The sequence below is a fragment of the Aureobasidium subglaciale genome (assembly GCF_000721755.1).
Source record: "Aureobasidium subglaciale EXF-2481 unplaced genomic scaffold scaffold_9, whole genome shotgun sequence".
Taxonomy (NCBI): domain Eukaryota; kingdom Fungi; phylum Ascomycota; class Dothideomycetes; order Dothideales; family Saccotheciaceae; genus Aureobasidium; species Aureobasidium subglaciale.
The window spans coordinates 1-16,511 of NW_013566986.1; the positions used below are offsets into that span (position 1 = coordinate 1).

Sequence of the window (16,511 nt, forward strand, 5' to 3'; positions counted from 1 at the left end):
GTTGTACAAGTCGTTGCTGGTGCTAGAGGTCTCGGTGCTCTGCAGCAGACGAGCAGCAAGGGAACGCAGATCACAGTGCGTGACTTCAAGGACTTTGGAGGTTTAAAGAGACGCGGGCAGCTTGGGTGCGACTTCTGAAACAGATCTACTCAGCTGGATACAGCCCCAAAGATGCAGGAACATCGTGTCTTTATAGCTCTGTAAAACCATGGGGGAAATTGCGTGCGTCAGGATTCTGAACACTGGAGTGGTCCAAGATTTGCTTTTTTGCATGTGGCGTTCCCTCCCAGGATTCGGTAGAGCTCACTCATGAAGCGTTTGTCTTAATTTCTGCAGCCGTATAGGTCAAGCGAGTGTTTCGTCGATACGAGTCGCAGCTGATCCGAAGCCTGTACAATTGTTCACCGACAAGTGGAAGAAGGGGCTGACGGCCAATGAAGTAAGAGCGCGTCAGCGACCCATCAAGGTGTCTTGGCATTATCGAGTGAGAAAACGGTGCGCTCGGCCCGCGCCTTCGAGTCGCGATCTCAACAGAGCCTTCTAGACGACGACTGCCTCCTCGGTTTTGAAGCCTGTCGTACATTATTCTTTGTCTGAAGGCGATCTGTGTCCATATCCGACAAACGGGAACTCTTCAACGTTCGCTCTTGTGACAATCGATCAGGAACAAAGCCGATCCTTTGAGACGCGACGGCCTCTCCGAGTCCAGAAGCAGCCGAGACCTTTTCATCTGGATTTAATTGGTTCACGGCTTATTATCTCCACATCACGGCCTCGTAGAGAGCAGACATGGGTCTATCAAACGATGAACGTGGATGGGTCATGGCAAGTGTCAGTGGTGCTGGTACGTTCCAGTCCTGTTTGCCCACTTATGCATTGTCTAATTGACGGCAGCATGCATCATCGGAGCCTCCATCATTTGTGTCGACATAATCGTCAGGAAGTTTCCGAGCAAACCCAACTTCAGGATACAGGATAGTGACATATTTTTGTCATCGTCGCTCAGCTTGAGTTTTGGTGTTATGGTAATGACAGGCTTCACCTCTATACTTTCCAAGCTCGAGGCTAATGATCGCAGCTTTTCTCTGCACTTTTCAGCATGATGCCCTCGGCCAAAAGTTCTCTTCAGAAGGGTGGAATGTCACCGAAAGCAGCTGCTTGGATACTGATAGGTTGTTTCCTGGGAGGTGCTCTCGGCATTCAGGTCATCAGCCGACTTGCTCATCTGTTTATGCCATCTCATGTGGTGGACTGCGAACACTCTCACGACGAGGAACAAGCTGTCAAGGAGCCTTCTGAGGAAGACGGACAACTACGTCATGAGCAGGCACATCCTCCATCTCACGACCGCTCCCACGGCGGATCCAATTCTACCATCAAGCAACATGGTGAACACGTTCACATTCAAAGACCTAAAATCGGCACACGCAAATCCACCTCTGCCGCGGTCAATGAGAACGGTGCTGTCAATCTCCCTCCAGGCAAAAGCTTGTCCAGAAGACCCTCGCTACAAGCTCGTCTAAGTCAGACACTGTCCTCAATTGCTTCAAGATCTAAGTCGTCTTGCGATTGCGATGGTCCCTGTTATGGATTTAGTGAGCCGTGCGGCGCAGATTGTTTCAAGAATATGCAAACAAGGCAGGCAAGCACTCGGTCAATCATTCGTCAACAATTACTACGTGGTGAATCAGCCGCCTCGGAACAGACTCCTCTACTGCAAGGTATTAGAGAGGAGACTGCTCCCCGCCCTGGACACCAGAATCGTGTGGCTTCGGATACGGTCCTGCAAACCAAGAGATCTAACGGCATGCTCAATCTCAGCAACCCCGACGCTGTGGTCGAGGAGGAGTCAGATACGCATTCACTTCAGCACACAAAGTCCCACGCTTCACTATCGAGCAACCAACAGCAATCCGGCGAGCAGCAACGCCACCATCATCACGTCCCGACCAATGTGTTCGCGTCCATCGGTCTTCAGACCTCGATCGCAATCGCTCTCCACAAATTGCCCGAAGGCTTCATCACATTCGCCACCAACCACGCGAATCCCAAACTTGGCTTTTCCGTCTTTCTCGCTCTGTTCATCCACAACATCACCGACGGATTTGTTCTCGCTCTACCCCTCTACCTCGCCATCAACAACCGCGCCAAGGCAATGTTCTGGGCTTCTCTTCTTGGCGGTGCCTCTCAACCTCTTGGTGCAGGTGTCGCTGCACTCATCTTCAAAATTGCCGGCTCTAAGAATGTCGCAATCAGTGAGAACTTCTATGGAGCCATGTTTGCGGTCACTGCCGGCATCATGGCTTCTGTTGCATTACAGCTTTTCGGTGAGAGTCTTGAACTTACGCATAATAGAGGCCTTTGCATGATCTTTGCATTTGTTGGTATGGGTATCTTGGGTTGTAGTTCGGCGTTGACTGCTTGACAACATTCATATTTCCCAAGTTTCACCACGAGTACCGCCGTCTTCATGCCTATAAAAGAATTTCACCCGTCCGGAACGTCCGAAACCTATATACAACTTAACGTGAACAATACTGAGCAGATTGCTGTCTTCCGTTTGATCTTCAGTGTCCACCGCTCGACCTTGTTTGGTCCCATGTGCCACCAAGGACGACATCCGGGTCACACAGACGAAACGACACCGGCGAGTGACGGAATACGGGGTCAGAAACGTCTTCTTTGAGCGCTGAGGGGGGTTGTAGATGGGTCATGAGAAGGCACGATGATTTTATGATAACAACTTGTTCTCAGGGAGTATGGGGAGGGAAGCGTTTTTTCACAGGTAAAACTGTCCACAAAGGTCTCATCTGCGAGGAAGACAGTATGTTTCTGTGTCAAAGGTGATACCACTTTGGCAGTCCACGATACAGGTACAGTATTTCCGATATGCCTTAATACGTCCCTTTGCACGGCTCTTTATACGTTCTACCCCTACTGCTCTACGTACATCTTGTACATGTTAGTATACTCAAAGAAACTAGCCTTATAATGTCTCTCCAAGCTCGGCTCAGTAAAATTAACATACTGCATCCCAAACCTAATACTAAAACCAGAGTTCCATTCCAAATTGTCTACAAAGCTCCAAGCTAGAGCTGCGGTAATGTTGATACCTTCACTGAGTGAGATGAGTATAGCTTCCATGTAATCATGATAGTAGGATGCTCTGATGGGATCCCAGAGAATATCTTGGAGTAAGGTCTTGGAGGACTCAAAGGGCTCTGCGAAGCCAAATTCGGTGATTTGGATTGAGGGGGATGGCCAGGTGGTGTTGATATAAGACATGAAGGCTGGGAACCAGTCTGTTGCGCGGTGGAGCCAGGGTGCACGGGCGTCAGCAGATGGACCTATGGCCCAGTTGCCTTGAGCAGGTCCATATGTGTAAGTACTATTCGCACATGAAGGATACAACGGGTTGCTGGAGTTTGCAACGCAAGACTCGATGCCTGCATCAGGAACCATGTAGAACTGAGCCGTATAGGCATCATGAGCGAACAAGTCGGAAGAGCCGAGGATCACCTCCTTCTGCTGAGATGTGAATGGAGGCAAGAAGGAAGACACATAATCGTTGACAGTAGAAGGCCAATCTCCGGTAAGATACACAGGATCTGCGAACCACCCTTCGTTAAAATCCCAAGCTCTTTGAACAGCTTCTGCATCAGCAGAGCTATTCGTGAGAGGCACTTTGTAACCGCCATTGTTCTTAAAAGCGATGGAGCTGTCAGGTACAATGGACTTGCCAAGTCGATAGGCCTGCGCGTGTGCAAGTAAAATATTTCGACCACACACAAACTGCTGCTGGATGTCCGGAATAGAGAAGTTACGCCAGTAGCCCTCTGGCATCGGATACTGCGATGTGCAGATCACTATTGGTTCGTTGATAGTGAACCAATGTTTAACTCTGTCTCCGAAACGACTGTATGCCACTCGAGCGTACTCTGTAAAGTCTTCAACGATCTCCTCGCCCAGCCAACCACCATACTTGTTCTGTAATAAAGCAGGCATATCCCAATGATATAGTGTAGCCATGGGCGTAATGTTGTACTGAATGCATGTGTCAATAACATCGTTGTAGTGAGCTATACCAAGCTCATTGACTGGTCCAGAGCCAAATGGGAATAGTCGCGTCCAAGCAATTGAGAATGAGTACGCGTTGATCCCCATGGCTGCCAGACGGGCGATGTCTTTCGTGGAGATGACTGTTAGCTTCATGATGCTGACATAATGCGCAGTGTCGAGGCTTACCTTGCTTGTACATATAGTAGTTATTATCAGTGATATCTCCGGTACTGTTGTCAAGAGCAAACCCAGGGACCCGATGCATATTGACATCCCATGTCGATGGTCCCTTGCCCTCGGCTCTGGCAGCACCCTCAATCTGGAAAGCGGCACCCGCAACACCCAGGTGGAATGCCTTAGGGAAGCTCCAAGACTCATTCTTTGTGACCATGGGGACCTGACGCCCAGGAGGAAATCCATAGTTTCCAATGTAAGGTGGAGGAATTAGATCGTTCGAGGGTACTGGAGTGGCCTGGACAGTAGTAGTGGTGTTGGCGACATCAACTGGTCCAACAAAAAAGTCCCATAAATCTTCAACTCGTCAGCTGTTGTGATGCATCGGGCGTGTACCAATATAGTGCCACACAAGTTGACTTACCATCGACTGAAACTTGTAAATTGGTCACGAAAGCACTAGGATTGGCCACAGCGGTACCATTGACTGTGGTGGAGCCTGGTTCCGTGCTTGTCGAAGCGTTCGTGTAATTCTGGGCTATGACGTGTCTGGCAGAGGTAGCAAACAGCAGAGCTTTGTGGACTTTAGAGATTCTCATATTGAGTTGTAACAATATGTGAGGAGGCGGTCCTGTCAATAGCCTGGTGGCGGCATGGTTAAATACTCGTCCATCAAAGGTTGCGCTCTCGTCCTAGGCATAGCCAATACGAGAATACGCAGATGAGGGGTCAAGGCGGGGTCTGTCTGTTTACCAAATACTGAGACGAGCAAGGATTCTGCTGTTAGTTTCTGCAGTGCCGACGAAGCCAAGAACGAGGCAGGGAGGAGTGACTTGAAGCGAGCCAACAGGAGATCGAGCACTGTCTGTCTCCGTTATTTCACTGCGGGGCACCTCATCGTCAAAGCAAGCTCATACTGCCAACAGTGGAAGGCATTGACGACGAACACATCGCGTGACTCCCCAAGGGCTGACAAGATGCCGGATCCTCGATTCTCCGCAGATGATCGACACCGTATCTCCAATTGACGGACATAGAATGTAGACGTGGCATGCGGGCAAACAACGAAAAACCGACAACACGGAGATGCGTGACACCAAAGTCTTTATACAACTCCTGCAGGTGTGTCAGAGACCAGACAAAACATTGGGGGAGGGTGGTGCAGTCGAAAAGGTCGACGATGCTGAGAGACAAAAGACAAAATGATCACGGCAGGGATCGAACCTGCAATCTCTTGATTCGTAGTCAAGCGCCTTGCCATTGGGCCACGCAACCAATTATTATGGACGACCAAGGCGTGTAATAATATCTTCTTGCGCCACAGTGTGCGTACGGGTCAATCAATGTGCCTGACCCAAGATGCTGTCTGGCAGCGAGTCGACGTTATGGAAGATAAATCTGGCAAAAACGTTCTATGAAACACAGTCGCAGATAGGTACAAGCTTGCTGGATGGAACTGCGCTCACCTCTAGAGTCTCTAATCCCGCTGAGGTCGACTACGTACTCACCATTGCTCTCAGCGGAAACTACAAACTTTCCACAAGTAGCTTGCACTCATGCAGGTATACTCCACATCAAGATTTACAGGAAGACATGAGTACATTTCTTTCATTTCTTCATGATTTTCCGATGCAATCATGTCCTACGACTCGTAGAACAGGACAACCGAGACTGGTGACCAGAACCGATCGAGCTTACCATCTACGGCCTTCATTACCTCCGTCATAGCCGTTGCCTCCTTCACGACGACCGCCGTGGTGTCTGCGCTCCTGATCGTCATCATCAGGGAAGCCGCCAGGCATCTCATCCTCATCACGACGGCCATGGCCTTGACGACCATAATTGTTGTTATTGTCTTCACGTCCGTACTCTTGTCTACCAAAGCCTTCATCACGACCGTACTGTTGAGGTCTTTCATACTCGTTGCGGCCTCCGAAGTTATCGTTGCCGTAACCGGGTTGCTGCTGACCATAACTGGGGCGCTCATCTTGACGTTCTTGATGTTGAGCGTGGTAGGACGCTCCAGGGAAGCCACCGCTGTTATCAGGGCGCGAATAGGACTGTTGTTCACTCTCGTAGTCGTTGCGATGGTTGGATCCGTGCTTTCTATGCGATCGGCGCTCATCATCGTCATCGTCGTCGTCATTTCTTCTGCCGTGATGCTTTTCTTCAGTCTGGTAGTACTCTCCAGCAGCGCCGACGCTTTGCTGCTGAATCTCGCTCTGCCAGCGGCCGCCAGATTGCTCATGACGGCGCTCAGTACGCTGCTCGTAGCCACCACCCTGGGTAGGACGGACTTCGGTGCTCTGCTGGTAGCCGTGGCCAGAGTTTCCTTCCTGTTCGTAGCTGTTGTATTCGGTTCTGTGACCGCCGCCAGGGTACTGAGTGGTCTTGTATTCAGCCTGTGCAGTCTGCTCTTGACCGTATGGTCTAGAAGATGGACGTTCTCCAGTCTGCATGTAGCTTTGGGTGTAGGAACCGTCCTGGTTGTGACTTGATTGCTGGAAAGTTTGAGTCTGACCCTGAGACTCAAAAGCGCCACTCAAGAGGCTGCCACCGACGCTACCAACGAGGCCGCCAAGAACAGAGCCGAGTGCACCACCGCCGACTGCTTCACCAACGAAGTTTCCTGCTTGTTGCTCAAAGGCGCTGGTAGGACGGCTGCTGGGGCGGCCTTGGTTGCCATAGCTGTTATGCTGAGAAGATTGACCACCACTGACAAAGTCACTGATGCCTTCCATGACGGCTGCGTGGGCCGCAGCGGCAGGAGCATTGTTATTCTGCTTTTGCTGGAAAAGAGGCTTGCAACATCCGTGGCCAGAGTCCTGAACGCCCTCCTTGTGGTTCTGACCAGTTTCAACACCGCGTCTGCTGAGCTTGCGGCGAAGGTCATCTCGCTCACGCTCGGACTTTTCCTGCCACCATTGCTCGACGACACCAAACATGATGTGACGACCGTCAGCTGCACCATCGTTACCAACTTGGCGCAAAGCGGGGTGATGGAAGACACCGTTGATGATACGGTCGAGGGTCCTGGCGATGTCGACATTCTCGTTATCCCAGCACTGAACGATTTGAGGTACGACCCACTTGAGGACGGCACATCCGATCTTGCCAGCAGGTTCGTTCAGGATGTTTGAGAAGTGATCCTTGGAGAGCATAGAGTGGGTAGGATCGGAAGAATTGTCGTCGTGGAAGACGATGAGCTGCTTGTCACGACTGCTTTGAATGACCTCTGACGAACCAGTGGCCAACTCCTCTTTGACCTGGCTAATGATAGGCAGGACGAAAGGCGCGAGCAGAGAGAATACGAAGATGTTGAGCTGCTCAGTAAACTGCTCGAGAAGATCGGGCAGGATAGGGATCTTCTCGATGGCCTCATTGATACCCATCATAAGCTCGTCGTGGAACTGAAGGATGGGGTAGATCTGCTTCTGAACTTCCTGGAGCTGTTGAGCCCACTCTTCGGGCTGGCGAGGCGAGAGCTTCATGTTGCCCATCTGAGCGGCAGCAGCATTGCTCTGCAGCTCGTCGACCTTGCCCGCCTGATCCTTGCCGCCGAGGAGGCCAGAAGGGAGCATCTTGAGGAGTTTCTTGAGCAGACTTGTGTTTTGGTTCTGCGAGCTGTCGATGACGCCTTCCAGCTCTTGAATTTCGGACTGGGTAGCCTTGTCGTCCAGCTCACCCATGACAGAGTGGAGGAAATCGACACCACCAAAGGTTCCGGTGACGATGGGGTAGACTTGGTGACGGGCGCCCTGGACGCGGACTTGGGTGTTGCGACCGACGTGAGGGAAGATGTCGCGTTCGCCCAGCTCGATGAGGGCGAGCTCAGTGTAGTTTGAGTGGGCCGAGTAATCTTCGAGACAGTGGCAGGCGGTACCGAGGAGACGCAGGGCCTCGTAGAATTCCTTCTTGTCCCTTGATCTGTTGTAGGATCTGCCGAGATCGATGCAGCGGCCGAAGAGGTTGCGCACCATCTGGGCAGACGTGGTGATGCCCACGTCTTCCGAGGCGATGTAGTTCTTCAGGCCAGTCCTCTCGTCAATGCTCAACTCCCTCTCTTCATCGACGGGGGCGCGCAGTCTGCGGTCGTACTGGCGGGCGTCCTCGTTGTCGGCGTAGTCCTTGGGGTTGTCGATGTGCTCCTCGGGGCGGTAGCAACCCAGTCTTTCGGTCGTGACCTCGAACTCGCCGGTTCCGTAGCCAAAGGTGAGGAAACCTAGCACCCAGAGCAGAATGCGGATGGCCTCTGCGGAGACGTGCTTGGTGGTTCCTACATCGACGGCTTGCGAGTAGTCGCGCAGCCAGTTGCCAAAGTAGACACGCTTGACGTCGATCTTGCTGAACTTTGCACCTTTGGCGTATGCGTAGGAGCTGACGAGGGTGAGAAGGGTGTCCTCGATGTCACCATGGCGGAAGTTGACGCCTTCGACATTCGAAACCGAAGCAATGTTGCCAGCACCGAAGGCATGGGTAGGACGGGCATGGAGCAGGAACAGCAGGAAGACGGCTGTGACAGCAAAGCTGCTGCCAGATGCTGAGAAGATAACCATGCTTGAAGATCCTCAATCGATGTCGACAAGCAGGAGTGTGAAGGTGGAAGGGGTTCAATCGAGAGCTCCCCTCGCCAAGGGCTAGGCGCGTTTCACTGCACTTGGCATCGTCGCCATGCACAAATCACAAATCGTGACTTGTGTCCGTTGTGAAGTCGAACAGGCTCACCCACAGACTTTGAAGTGGCATTTTGTTCTCTCTCCGATTGCCACGTCGTCGTCCAGTTTGCGTCAGCAAAAGACACTTGCCCCTCCCTCCTAGCAAAATCTTGTCCAGCGTCTGTTCAACCCCACCAAAGGGGTCCAAGCTCCCCAGACACAATGCTGTGCTCTTTGCGAAACCCTCGTCCATGTTATTAATGTAAAGTTGCTGCATTTTTACCGGATCTGACTCTGTCAACTGAGCAAGATGATACTTGGTTCAGTATCGCGACCTTTCCAACCGGAACCGTCTTCTCTTTGGTCCATCAACACCGAAATCAGCCTCCTACTCGCACGGGTGCATATCTTTGCAACCGACATTGTAACAATGCCCTTGTCGCGCTTGCAAGTCGCTTCACCATTCCTAACAGTCTTGCTTCGGACCATGACTTCCGCATATGAGGGAGCAATAATGTAGACACTCTCTTCAACTCTACCTGACACCGTCGATCCTTCCGAACGAGGAAGGTATGGTAGCATGTCGCCTGTCCTCTTTCGAGCTCCAGGTCGCTACAAAACTCCAACCAAAGTCCGACTACTTGCCACTCTGCATATGTTTGCCGCGAAGAATATGGCTCATGCGCTTGTTGATCTCAATCATCCGCTCATCCCGTGGCCTATTCTATATCGGACCTCTGCTGTTGTGGGACAGTTGTGCTCGACCAACATGCAGGGTCCACTTCCCAAATTGACTGCCGCGGCTGCAATGCGAATGCCTCTGCAACTTCGCTCGTTCCATTGAGTGTTGATCACCTGCCCAAATCCTACCACCACCCTCATCAGGCTGTCTTGACCCGCACGTCCACGGACCCCAATTTCCTGTCTATCGCTCTGATTATCACACGTGATACAGGCCTAGACAGGAAGGAGGCCCAGTCTATCAACCAAACTCACTGTGGAGACGAGTCGGCTCTTGCCTACCACCATCAGCCGCTATTACTGATAACAAGCTAACTCATGTAGTCTATGGCCATAAGGTCCTCGACTGTAAAGACAACATCCCTTTGCCGACGAGCACCTGCACTGTATCTTATGAGCTCTTTCGGACGATCTGTTTCGGCGTCGCGCAATTAAGCAACCTCGAATAACGTTTGTAGGTGGTCGAGTGCTCACTATGCAGAGCCAGGACATCACTTTTGAGAATGCGCCACTATTCGTCAAGATTGCCCGTGTCGATTCGCTCTCGCGTTACAACCGGACAGCTACAGTCTTCTTCTTCCATCGGCAAGTAGTCAAACAAAGGTTCTCCAAACCAATTGCCCAGTTGTCAAAATGTCAGAAGGTTCTACAATGAGACTTCTGAGAAGTCCGAGATTTTTCAAAGCTGAATGGGTGGTTCACTGCTCGTACACCACCGATCTGATACTTGATCCGGCGGTAGCTCCGCCTATAAACTTCGACACTGTTGTTTCAACCTCCCTTGGCACCACGCGTGAGTAGTCAACGGTTGAAGCCAGTGTTGCAAGCCATGACCTAGACAGCGTGTGGTAATGAAGGATGTTGGATCTCGAATTCAGCAGCGGAGAGTCAGAGATAGAGTCAGAGTCAGGGTCAGTCAGGGTCCGGATTGAGTCTAGGCGCTGGAGACTGCTTTGCTTCCCATCTGGGGCTTTCTCAAAAATACAGCGAGAAATGTCAGCAGGACTAAACGCTTGGATAATCCATGAGTAGCCTCAAGTTGTATAAGCTTTGACAGAGTCTTCGCAGACCATGATCAAACATGACTGTGAGTCAGCGTAGGAGAAGTTTTGTTCTCATATAGCTGGAAAAGCTATAAGAAGGAGAGAAGGATGAATGGAAATGTGCATATGTCTGCCAAGATATCGTGCACGAGTCAGTGTTGGGAACAGCCAATCGTACTTCGTTCGGGACACAAGGTAGCTTCCGTAACCCAGTCGTTTGGACGGCAAGAGCGAGACCCACAACCCAACGACTCGGCGTCCTTTGTGGTTGTGCCGCATGTCACGGCACGCTAATACGGAGAACGTGCATGGCTGCTACTTTTGCAGAACTGTACTCCATGATTCTGGACGTCTTCTCCTGACTCGCAGCAAGAGCTCGGCATCGATGCTGATCGAGGAGGTGGTACTCGTACGGGCCATTGGATTGTGGCCGCAGGACAACAACTCGCGCGCAACGTCGCAGGGTCATCTAAGACACAGGTCAACACTCGGTTGTCGCGACGTTGATCCTCGTCAAGGCAAGCAGAGCTCAATCTATTTCGTCAATTAACATACCAAGGTCCCTGCTGATGCAAAAAAAAGCCGGGATGCCTGGGGAACTAGGGTCACTCTGTGCATCGCGCTTTGATCCGCGGTCCACTACACACTGAAACAGGTACCGGTACATTCTTTCCGCACAGAATTGAGATTGACCATCATCAGTGATGGTGGGATCCAGTCGGAAGCCGGCTCTACAACCCGCTGGCTGGGTTCGAGGACTCTAGGACTCGACAAGTTCGCTCTTGACTCAACCTCCTCGTTCTCTGTTGTGACACCTGTCTTTCAATCCCTCTGCATACTGCTCTGGACTGCTGAGTTATCGCCACTAAATCGAACATACGACTCGGGTTTGTGCACGACGACACACTCTGATATCTAGGCCGCATTCATTTGCGTCCCCAACGCCATTAGCTGGGTTGACACAGCCGTCTGAATCCTCCAAGTCACAGACCATTCTGGTCTAGGTAAAGTTCGGACGCCGGCAAGGCACAACGGTTTCTGAACCGGAGATGTGCCTCAAGTCTAACCTTCTTTAAGCTATCGAAGTCCCCTGGTCTCCACACACCTGCTGTGTTCCTGCGAGTCACCTTTACATACATCTTCTCTCTCCACGCCCCTCTGTTTCAACTCGCCAAATCCATCCACAGACGTGCCACCGCTTCCATCTTGGAGCAAGGTCCGTTCTGCAACATCTGGACAAACCCTGATCATCACCACTACACGTCTGGCCTTAGAGCTCTGGTCGAGAATTCGTCATCATGTCACAGGATACCGGACCACGCTTGGCTGCGACTGTCATCGTCTTGTCCGTTCTGGCCTATCCGTTACTGGCTTTGCGAATATATATCAGATTAAGCACGAGAGCATGGGGTGCTGACGATTGGTCAATGCTGTTCGCGGCCATTCCTTTCACTGCTCTCACGATATCATGTCTTGGTGGTGCCTTCAACGGCGTGGGTGGCCATGAAGCTGAGCTCGGTGCCGCGCAGACATCAGTTGGTCTCCATGTAGGTTCACGATGTACCGGATTAGATATGCCTCGCGGGAGCTAACCATAGATAGTGGTTCTTCTTCTTCGAAGTCTTTTACTGCATTGCAATCGTACCTATCAAGCTCAGTATCTCGTTGATGGAGATGCGAATCGCTACTAGTAAAAAGAGCTATGTTGTCGCTCTGTGGGTCACGTCCGCCATGTTCATCATCATGAACATCATCTCCTTGTTTGTCATCATCTTCCATTGCGATCCCATCTCATGGGCATGGGATACAACAACTCCTGGAGGAAAATGCAACTCTACATCCGTTCTCACCAACATCTACTATGCCGATACTGCCGTCAACATTTTTACTGACTGGTTCTGCGCATTGCTGTAAGTTGTCATGAGCCGATATATCCTCCTTCCGTCTCTGACTTCTATTATCTAGACCTATTCCTCTTCTGTGGTCAATCCAGCTAAATCGCAACTCGAAGGTGTCGGTGGTTTTCCTGCTGAGTCTTGGTGTTCTTGCCAGTCTTTCTGCTTGCATCCGTCTCAAGTACACCGTCAATCTTAACAATGCCGAGGATTATATCCATGGCGTTGGTGACATCGTCATCTGGGGCTACGCCGAGAATGGCATCGGTATGGTTGTCGGATGTCTGAGTACTCTGCGCCCTTTATTCCGCCGTGTCTTCCACCTTGGAAGCTCAACACCTGGTGCCTCTTCCAAGATGAACGGAACACGTTCCAAGGTCGGCCGCCGCAACTACGTCAACTGCGAAGCGGGCTACGAGCTTCCTGAAGGCGTGCGTCCCGCCGATAGAGATGTCGTGGTGAAGGGAGGCACTGTCAACGAGACCAGCATACGCGACTCCGACTCCGAGGAGCACATTCTCTCCGACTACCCTGGCATTAAGATGACACGGAGCGTCTTGCAAGAGACAAGCTTCGCCACCAATACTACTTCTGGTACCAGCCCGTAAGGAATGACATGACCGTGACTGGATATGGATGCATGTTGGCACAACGAAAGGGACTTGAGGGGAGACTCGATTCTCATAATGAGCACTTATATATATTCTTCTTTCTTTTGTCGATACCCTTCTAGACTACCCGCTATACCCCATTTCTTTCTGGTCTTTATCTAATTACTTGCTCGTCAAAGTCCCAATAGACATAGACGTCCAAGAAGTCCGTTTCACACATATCAACTTCATATCGAGAAACCTATCAATTCATTCAGAGGTTCAGAAACTATGTTGAATGCTTGATCACACCCAAGCATCTGCCGAGAAATTTTACTTTTCAATTTTCTGCTCGAGCGCAGCTCTCTGACCATGATCTCCAACTTTATCGCTTCACTCTTGCATCATCTTTCCCCCAACATACTTTCCGTTCTTCTCTTAAGCCTCCGTCATTGCAAAAGTCAAAAAGTCATGTTTTGTTGCAAGCGCTCGCACGGCCATAAGATGGGGACAAGGATTTATTCGCTTGATCGATTTCGCAGACGTCAAGATAGACACATAATTCAAATCTTTACCCGTTGCGGGCTCCCGCAAACTCACACATCTTTAAATTTCTTGAAACAGTGGAGGGAAACTCAATTAGCGAAAGTCATGAACTTTGAAAATCGCGATACTACGCTCCTCGTGTGCAGAATACTGTCACACCCTCTCTCTAAATTGATCAAAGCAGGCCAACGACGAGTTTTGGAAAGGCACAGTCATGTCTTGCATCGGCAGGGAGTCGTTGGCACGAAGTATCTCGATGACATCATTGCAAGTCGAGAAAGTATCGTGCCTTGAGGTAGCTACGAGTGTGACAGTATTCCGCACACTAGGAGGACAGGTCTTGTGAAGGCACACTGATACGGGCATCAAGTGTTCCTGTCTGGTCAACTTCTGTGGCGCGATGACGAAGGTGGAGGATGAAAGTGTTTAGGCTGTTGATTTGGTGAGACTATCGTGGCTTGGTTACGAGCTTTGATTTGTGATATGTGGAGCTCGACCAAAGGGTCCAGAAGGTGAATGCGGCTTCCACAAATGGTAAGATGCCACGATCGCGACTGCCGTTGGTGCATAAGACAAGACTACTCGAAAACATGGAGTACGGGAGCCAAATCTCCCCACTCATGGCGATTAACTCTCATGTCGCACTGCACGACTCAGGATACCTTTGCGGGTTCTTCAGAGTTGGACTTTGTTCATGTGTCCACTGGTCCATCCCTTGACATCGTGGAAGTCCATAATCTTGCCTTCGCCACCATGTCTATCTTGAACTGTGGCCGTTATTAGCAACTACTCTCGAGTCAATCGATACGAGAAGACACTTACTAGCCTGCCAATCTCTCCCTACGGCTTGCTCTGGTCGCCACCTTAACCCATTCTGCAGCCTCTCCTCGATCACACCTTCTAGTCGGTCAACTATCAACTGTCCGACTACTGGCATCATCATGAATCCCATACCCGATCCGCCGGCTGCAACCACTAATCCATCCTTACCTTTCGGCCTGTCAATCAAGAACTGACGATCCATCGTGTCCGCATCCCAGCAGATTCTTGCAAAACTGAAGTCGCGATCTGCAATTTGAGGCATCGCTTCCTGCAGGAATTTACGCACACGTGTCTCACTCTCGACTGGGATTTGATGACGAGCAAATGGCTGAGAGTGCATTGTACCTTCATTGTAGCCAGGAGTCGCAATGTTGACCATATTGATGTACCCTGGATGCTCGTCGCAGACCTTGAGCTCGCGTTTCTCGGCATCTGGTTCAACAGAGAAACCACGTTCGGGATTATATAACACTGGAAGACCCTTGAAGATGGCAGCTTCCTCGACCGAAAGCGGGACGTGAGCCAATGTCCATGCAGTAGGTCGAATTTGCTGCTCAAAGTCGAATAGCAGGTCACTGTTCGCTCCTGCGCATAGAATCGTTTGATCGGCGCGATGCGATATACCGTCTGCTGTCTGCGCGCCTGCGATGGTGTCTTTGTTGTCAGAGTGAATAAGCGATGTCACTTTTCCCGATGAGGGGCCGGTGATGAACCTTACGCCCAGTCTTGAAGCCTCCTCATAAGCAGACATCATTGCACCTCGAGCAAACACCCATCCGGCGCCATGGTCTTTCCAGAAGCCTCGCCAGTCTGGGAAGTCGCCCTGCAGCACGCCTTCCGGCATAGTCTTTTTGAAGTCTTCGGGTGACTCTAGAGAGATCCACTCGCTCTCTGTTCCCTTGGTATATCCTTTAATGTGTTCGTACACATCATCGGATATGGCGCTAAAGATTATGCCAGTCGGATGGTAGAATGCCTTGAAGACGTCATCATCCTTCCAGTACTTCGTTGTGATTTGATGCATTCGGTTCCATAGATATTGTTCTTCTGTGTCGTCTTGTGATGGTTCGCCTTCCTCCATGATCTTGTTGACATCATTGCCTGCTGAGATTGGCGACGGAATTGGGTGTGCTTCCAGTAACGTCACATTCTTGTAACCACGACGAGCGAGGTGGAGAGCTGTTGAACAACCCCAGGTACCGCCTCCTATTATGAGAATACTGCTATCCTTCGATAAGGATGCCATGGCGAGATTTGGTAGACCAAGTAACGACTGTGCCACGTCTTGCGAAAATGTTGAAGTCGCGACGCGGTAGACGACACGGTCTTCATCACAGCCCCTTCTCACGATCTCGAATGTCTACGTACCCACCTTGACCGCGTGAAAGCGGGCCGTCGCAACAGCACTATCGTTTCCAATCACCACTTTCCGTGGAGGGCAACTTGATGTACGTCGACACAATATTCAGTTGCATGTTCAGGACAAGTCTCACAGCTGGAGGATTCGCGTTGCGCGAAGAGGCAGGTCCAAGCGTGGGATGTTCGGGACGGCAAGGGTTTGTCTGCAACGTCGCTATGCTCGGCGCACTCGTCAGCAACGATTTGTCACTAACATGGCGACATGTTCTTCCATCTCAACACGTTCTATCCCTCCATCGCGCTCGCATAACATCACCGCTCTATATGAAGTGCTAGACAAACCTTCCAAACTCGAAATAGCACAGGGAGACTGGAGTCTCTCTCACGTTCGAGATTCTGACGACTTTTTTCAGTGAAGGTGTCCACGATGTCGCCCAACTCAAGGCACTTTTTGGAGTTCGAGGTATGAGAAACAATTTTCGGCCACGTCGTCCACATTTCTTCTCATATACACCCAGAGTCTATATACTCGGCTCAATACAATCCATCTGCATCTCATGGAGGTATAACAGGCCATGAAAGACCAAACGTCGAGGCAGAAGAGCAGCAAAACACTCCGAGATGCTA

The 16,511-nt window shown here is 50.9% G+C and overlaps 5 protein-coding genes across 5 annotated transcripts; 2 read left to right on the forward strand and 3 right to left on the reverse strand.

Moving 5' to 3' along the window:
• Positions 1 to 789: 789 nt before the first annotated feature.
• AUEXF2481DRAFT_4529 (uncharacterized protein) lies at positions 790 to 2,425 on the forward strand (the record flags this gene model as incomplete). The annotated part of the gene is made up of 3 exons (XM_013488582.1): positions 790 to 844; positions 895 to 1,025; positions 1,079 to 2,425. 3 exons carry the CDS (start codon positions 790 to 792, stop codon positions 2,423 to 2,425), a joined length of 1,533 nt encoding a protein of 510 aa, XP_013344036.1.
• A 509-nt stretch (positions 2,426 to 2,934) lies between these two features.
• AUEXF2481DRAFT_4530 (glycoside hydrolase family 1 protein) lies at positions 2,935 to 4,832 on the reverse strand (the record flags this gene model as incomplete). The annotated part of the gene is made up of 3 exons (XM_013488583.1): positions 2,935 to 4,184; positions 4,246 to 4,590; positions 4,658 to 4,832. 3 exons carry the CDS (start codon positions 4,830 to 4,832, stop codon positions 2,935 to 2,937), a joined length of 1,770 nt encoding a protein of 589 aa, XP_013344037.1.
• Positions 4,833 to 5,580: 748 nt separating this feature from the next.
• On the reverse strand, positions 5,581 to 9,004 carry AUEXF2481DRAFT_39391 (uncharacterized protein). Its single transcript, XM_013488733.1, has one exon. The coding sequence runs from the start codon at positions 8,787 to 8,789 to the stop codon at positions 5,928 to 5,930; it is 2,862 nt and encodes a 953-aa protein (XP_013344187.1). The 5' UTR covers positions 8,790 to 9,004; the 3' UTR covers positions 5,581 to 5,927.
• Positions 9,005 to 11,970: 2,966 nt separating this feature from the next.
• On the forward strand, positions 11,971 to 13,175 carry AUEXF2481DRAFT_28990 (uncharacterized protein; the record flags this gene model as incomplete). The annotated part of the gene is made up of 3 exons (XM_013488659.1): positions 11,971 to 12,219; positions 12,275 to 12,582; positions 12,638 to 13,175. The coding sequence occupies 3 exons, from the start codon at positions 11,971 to 11,973 to the stop codon at positions 13,173 to 13,175; spliced, it is 1,095 nt and encodes a 364-aa protein (XP_013344113.1).
• A 1,203-nt stretch (positions 13,176 to 14,378) lies between these two features.
• Positions 14,379 to 15,771, reverse strand: AUEXF2481DRAFT_28991 (uncharacterized protein; the record flags this gene model as incomplete). Its single annotated transcript, XM_013488660.1, has 2 exons — positions 14,379 to 14,470; positions 14,526 to 15,771. 2 exons carry the CDS (start codon positions 15,769 to 15,771, stop codon positions 14,379 to 14,381), a joined length of 1,338 nt encoding a protein of 445 aa, XP_013344114.1.
• Between the last annotated feature and the right edge of the window lie 740 nt (positions 15,772 to 16,511).

What these genes read in the sequence shown, in the direction of transcription:
- AUEXF2481DRAFT_39391 (XM_013488733.1), bottom strand. Translation starts at nt 8,789, where the DNA reads ATGGTTATCTTCTCAGCATCTGGCAGCAGCTTTGCTGTCACAGCCGTC.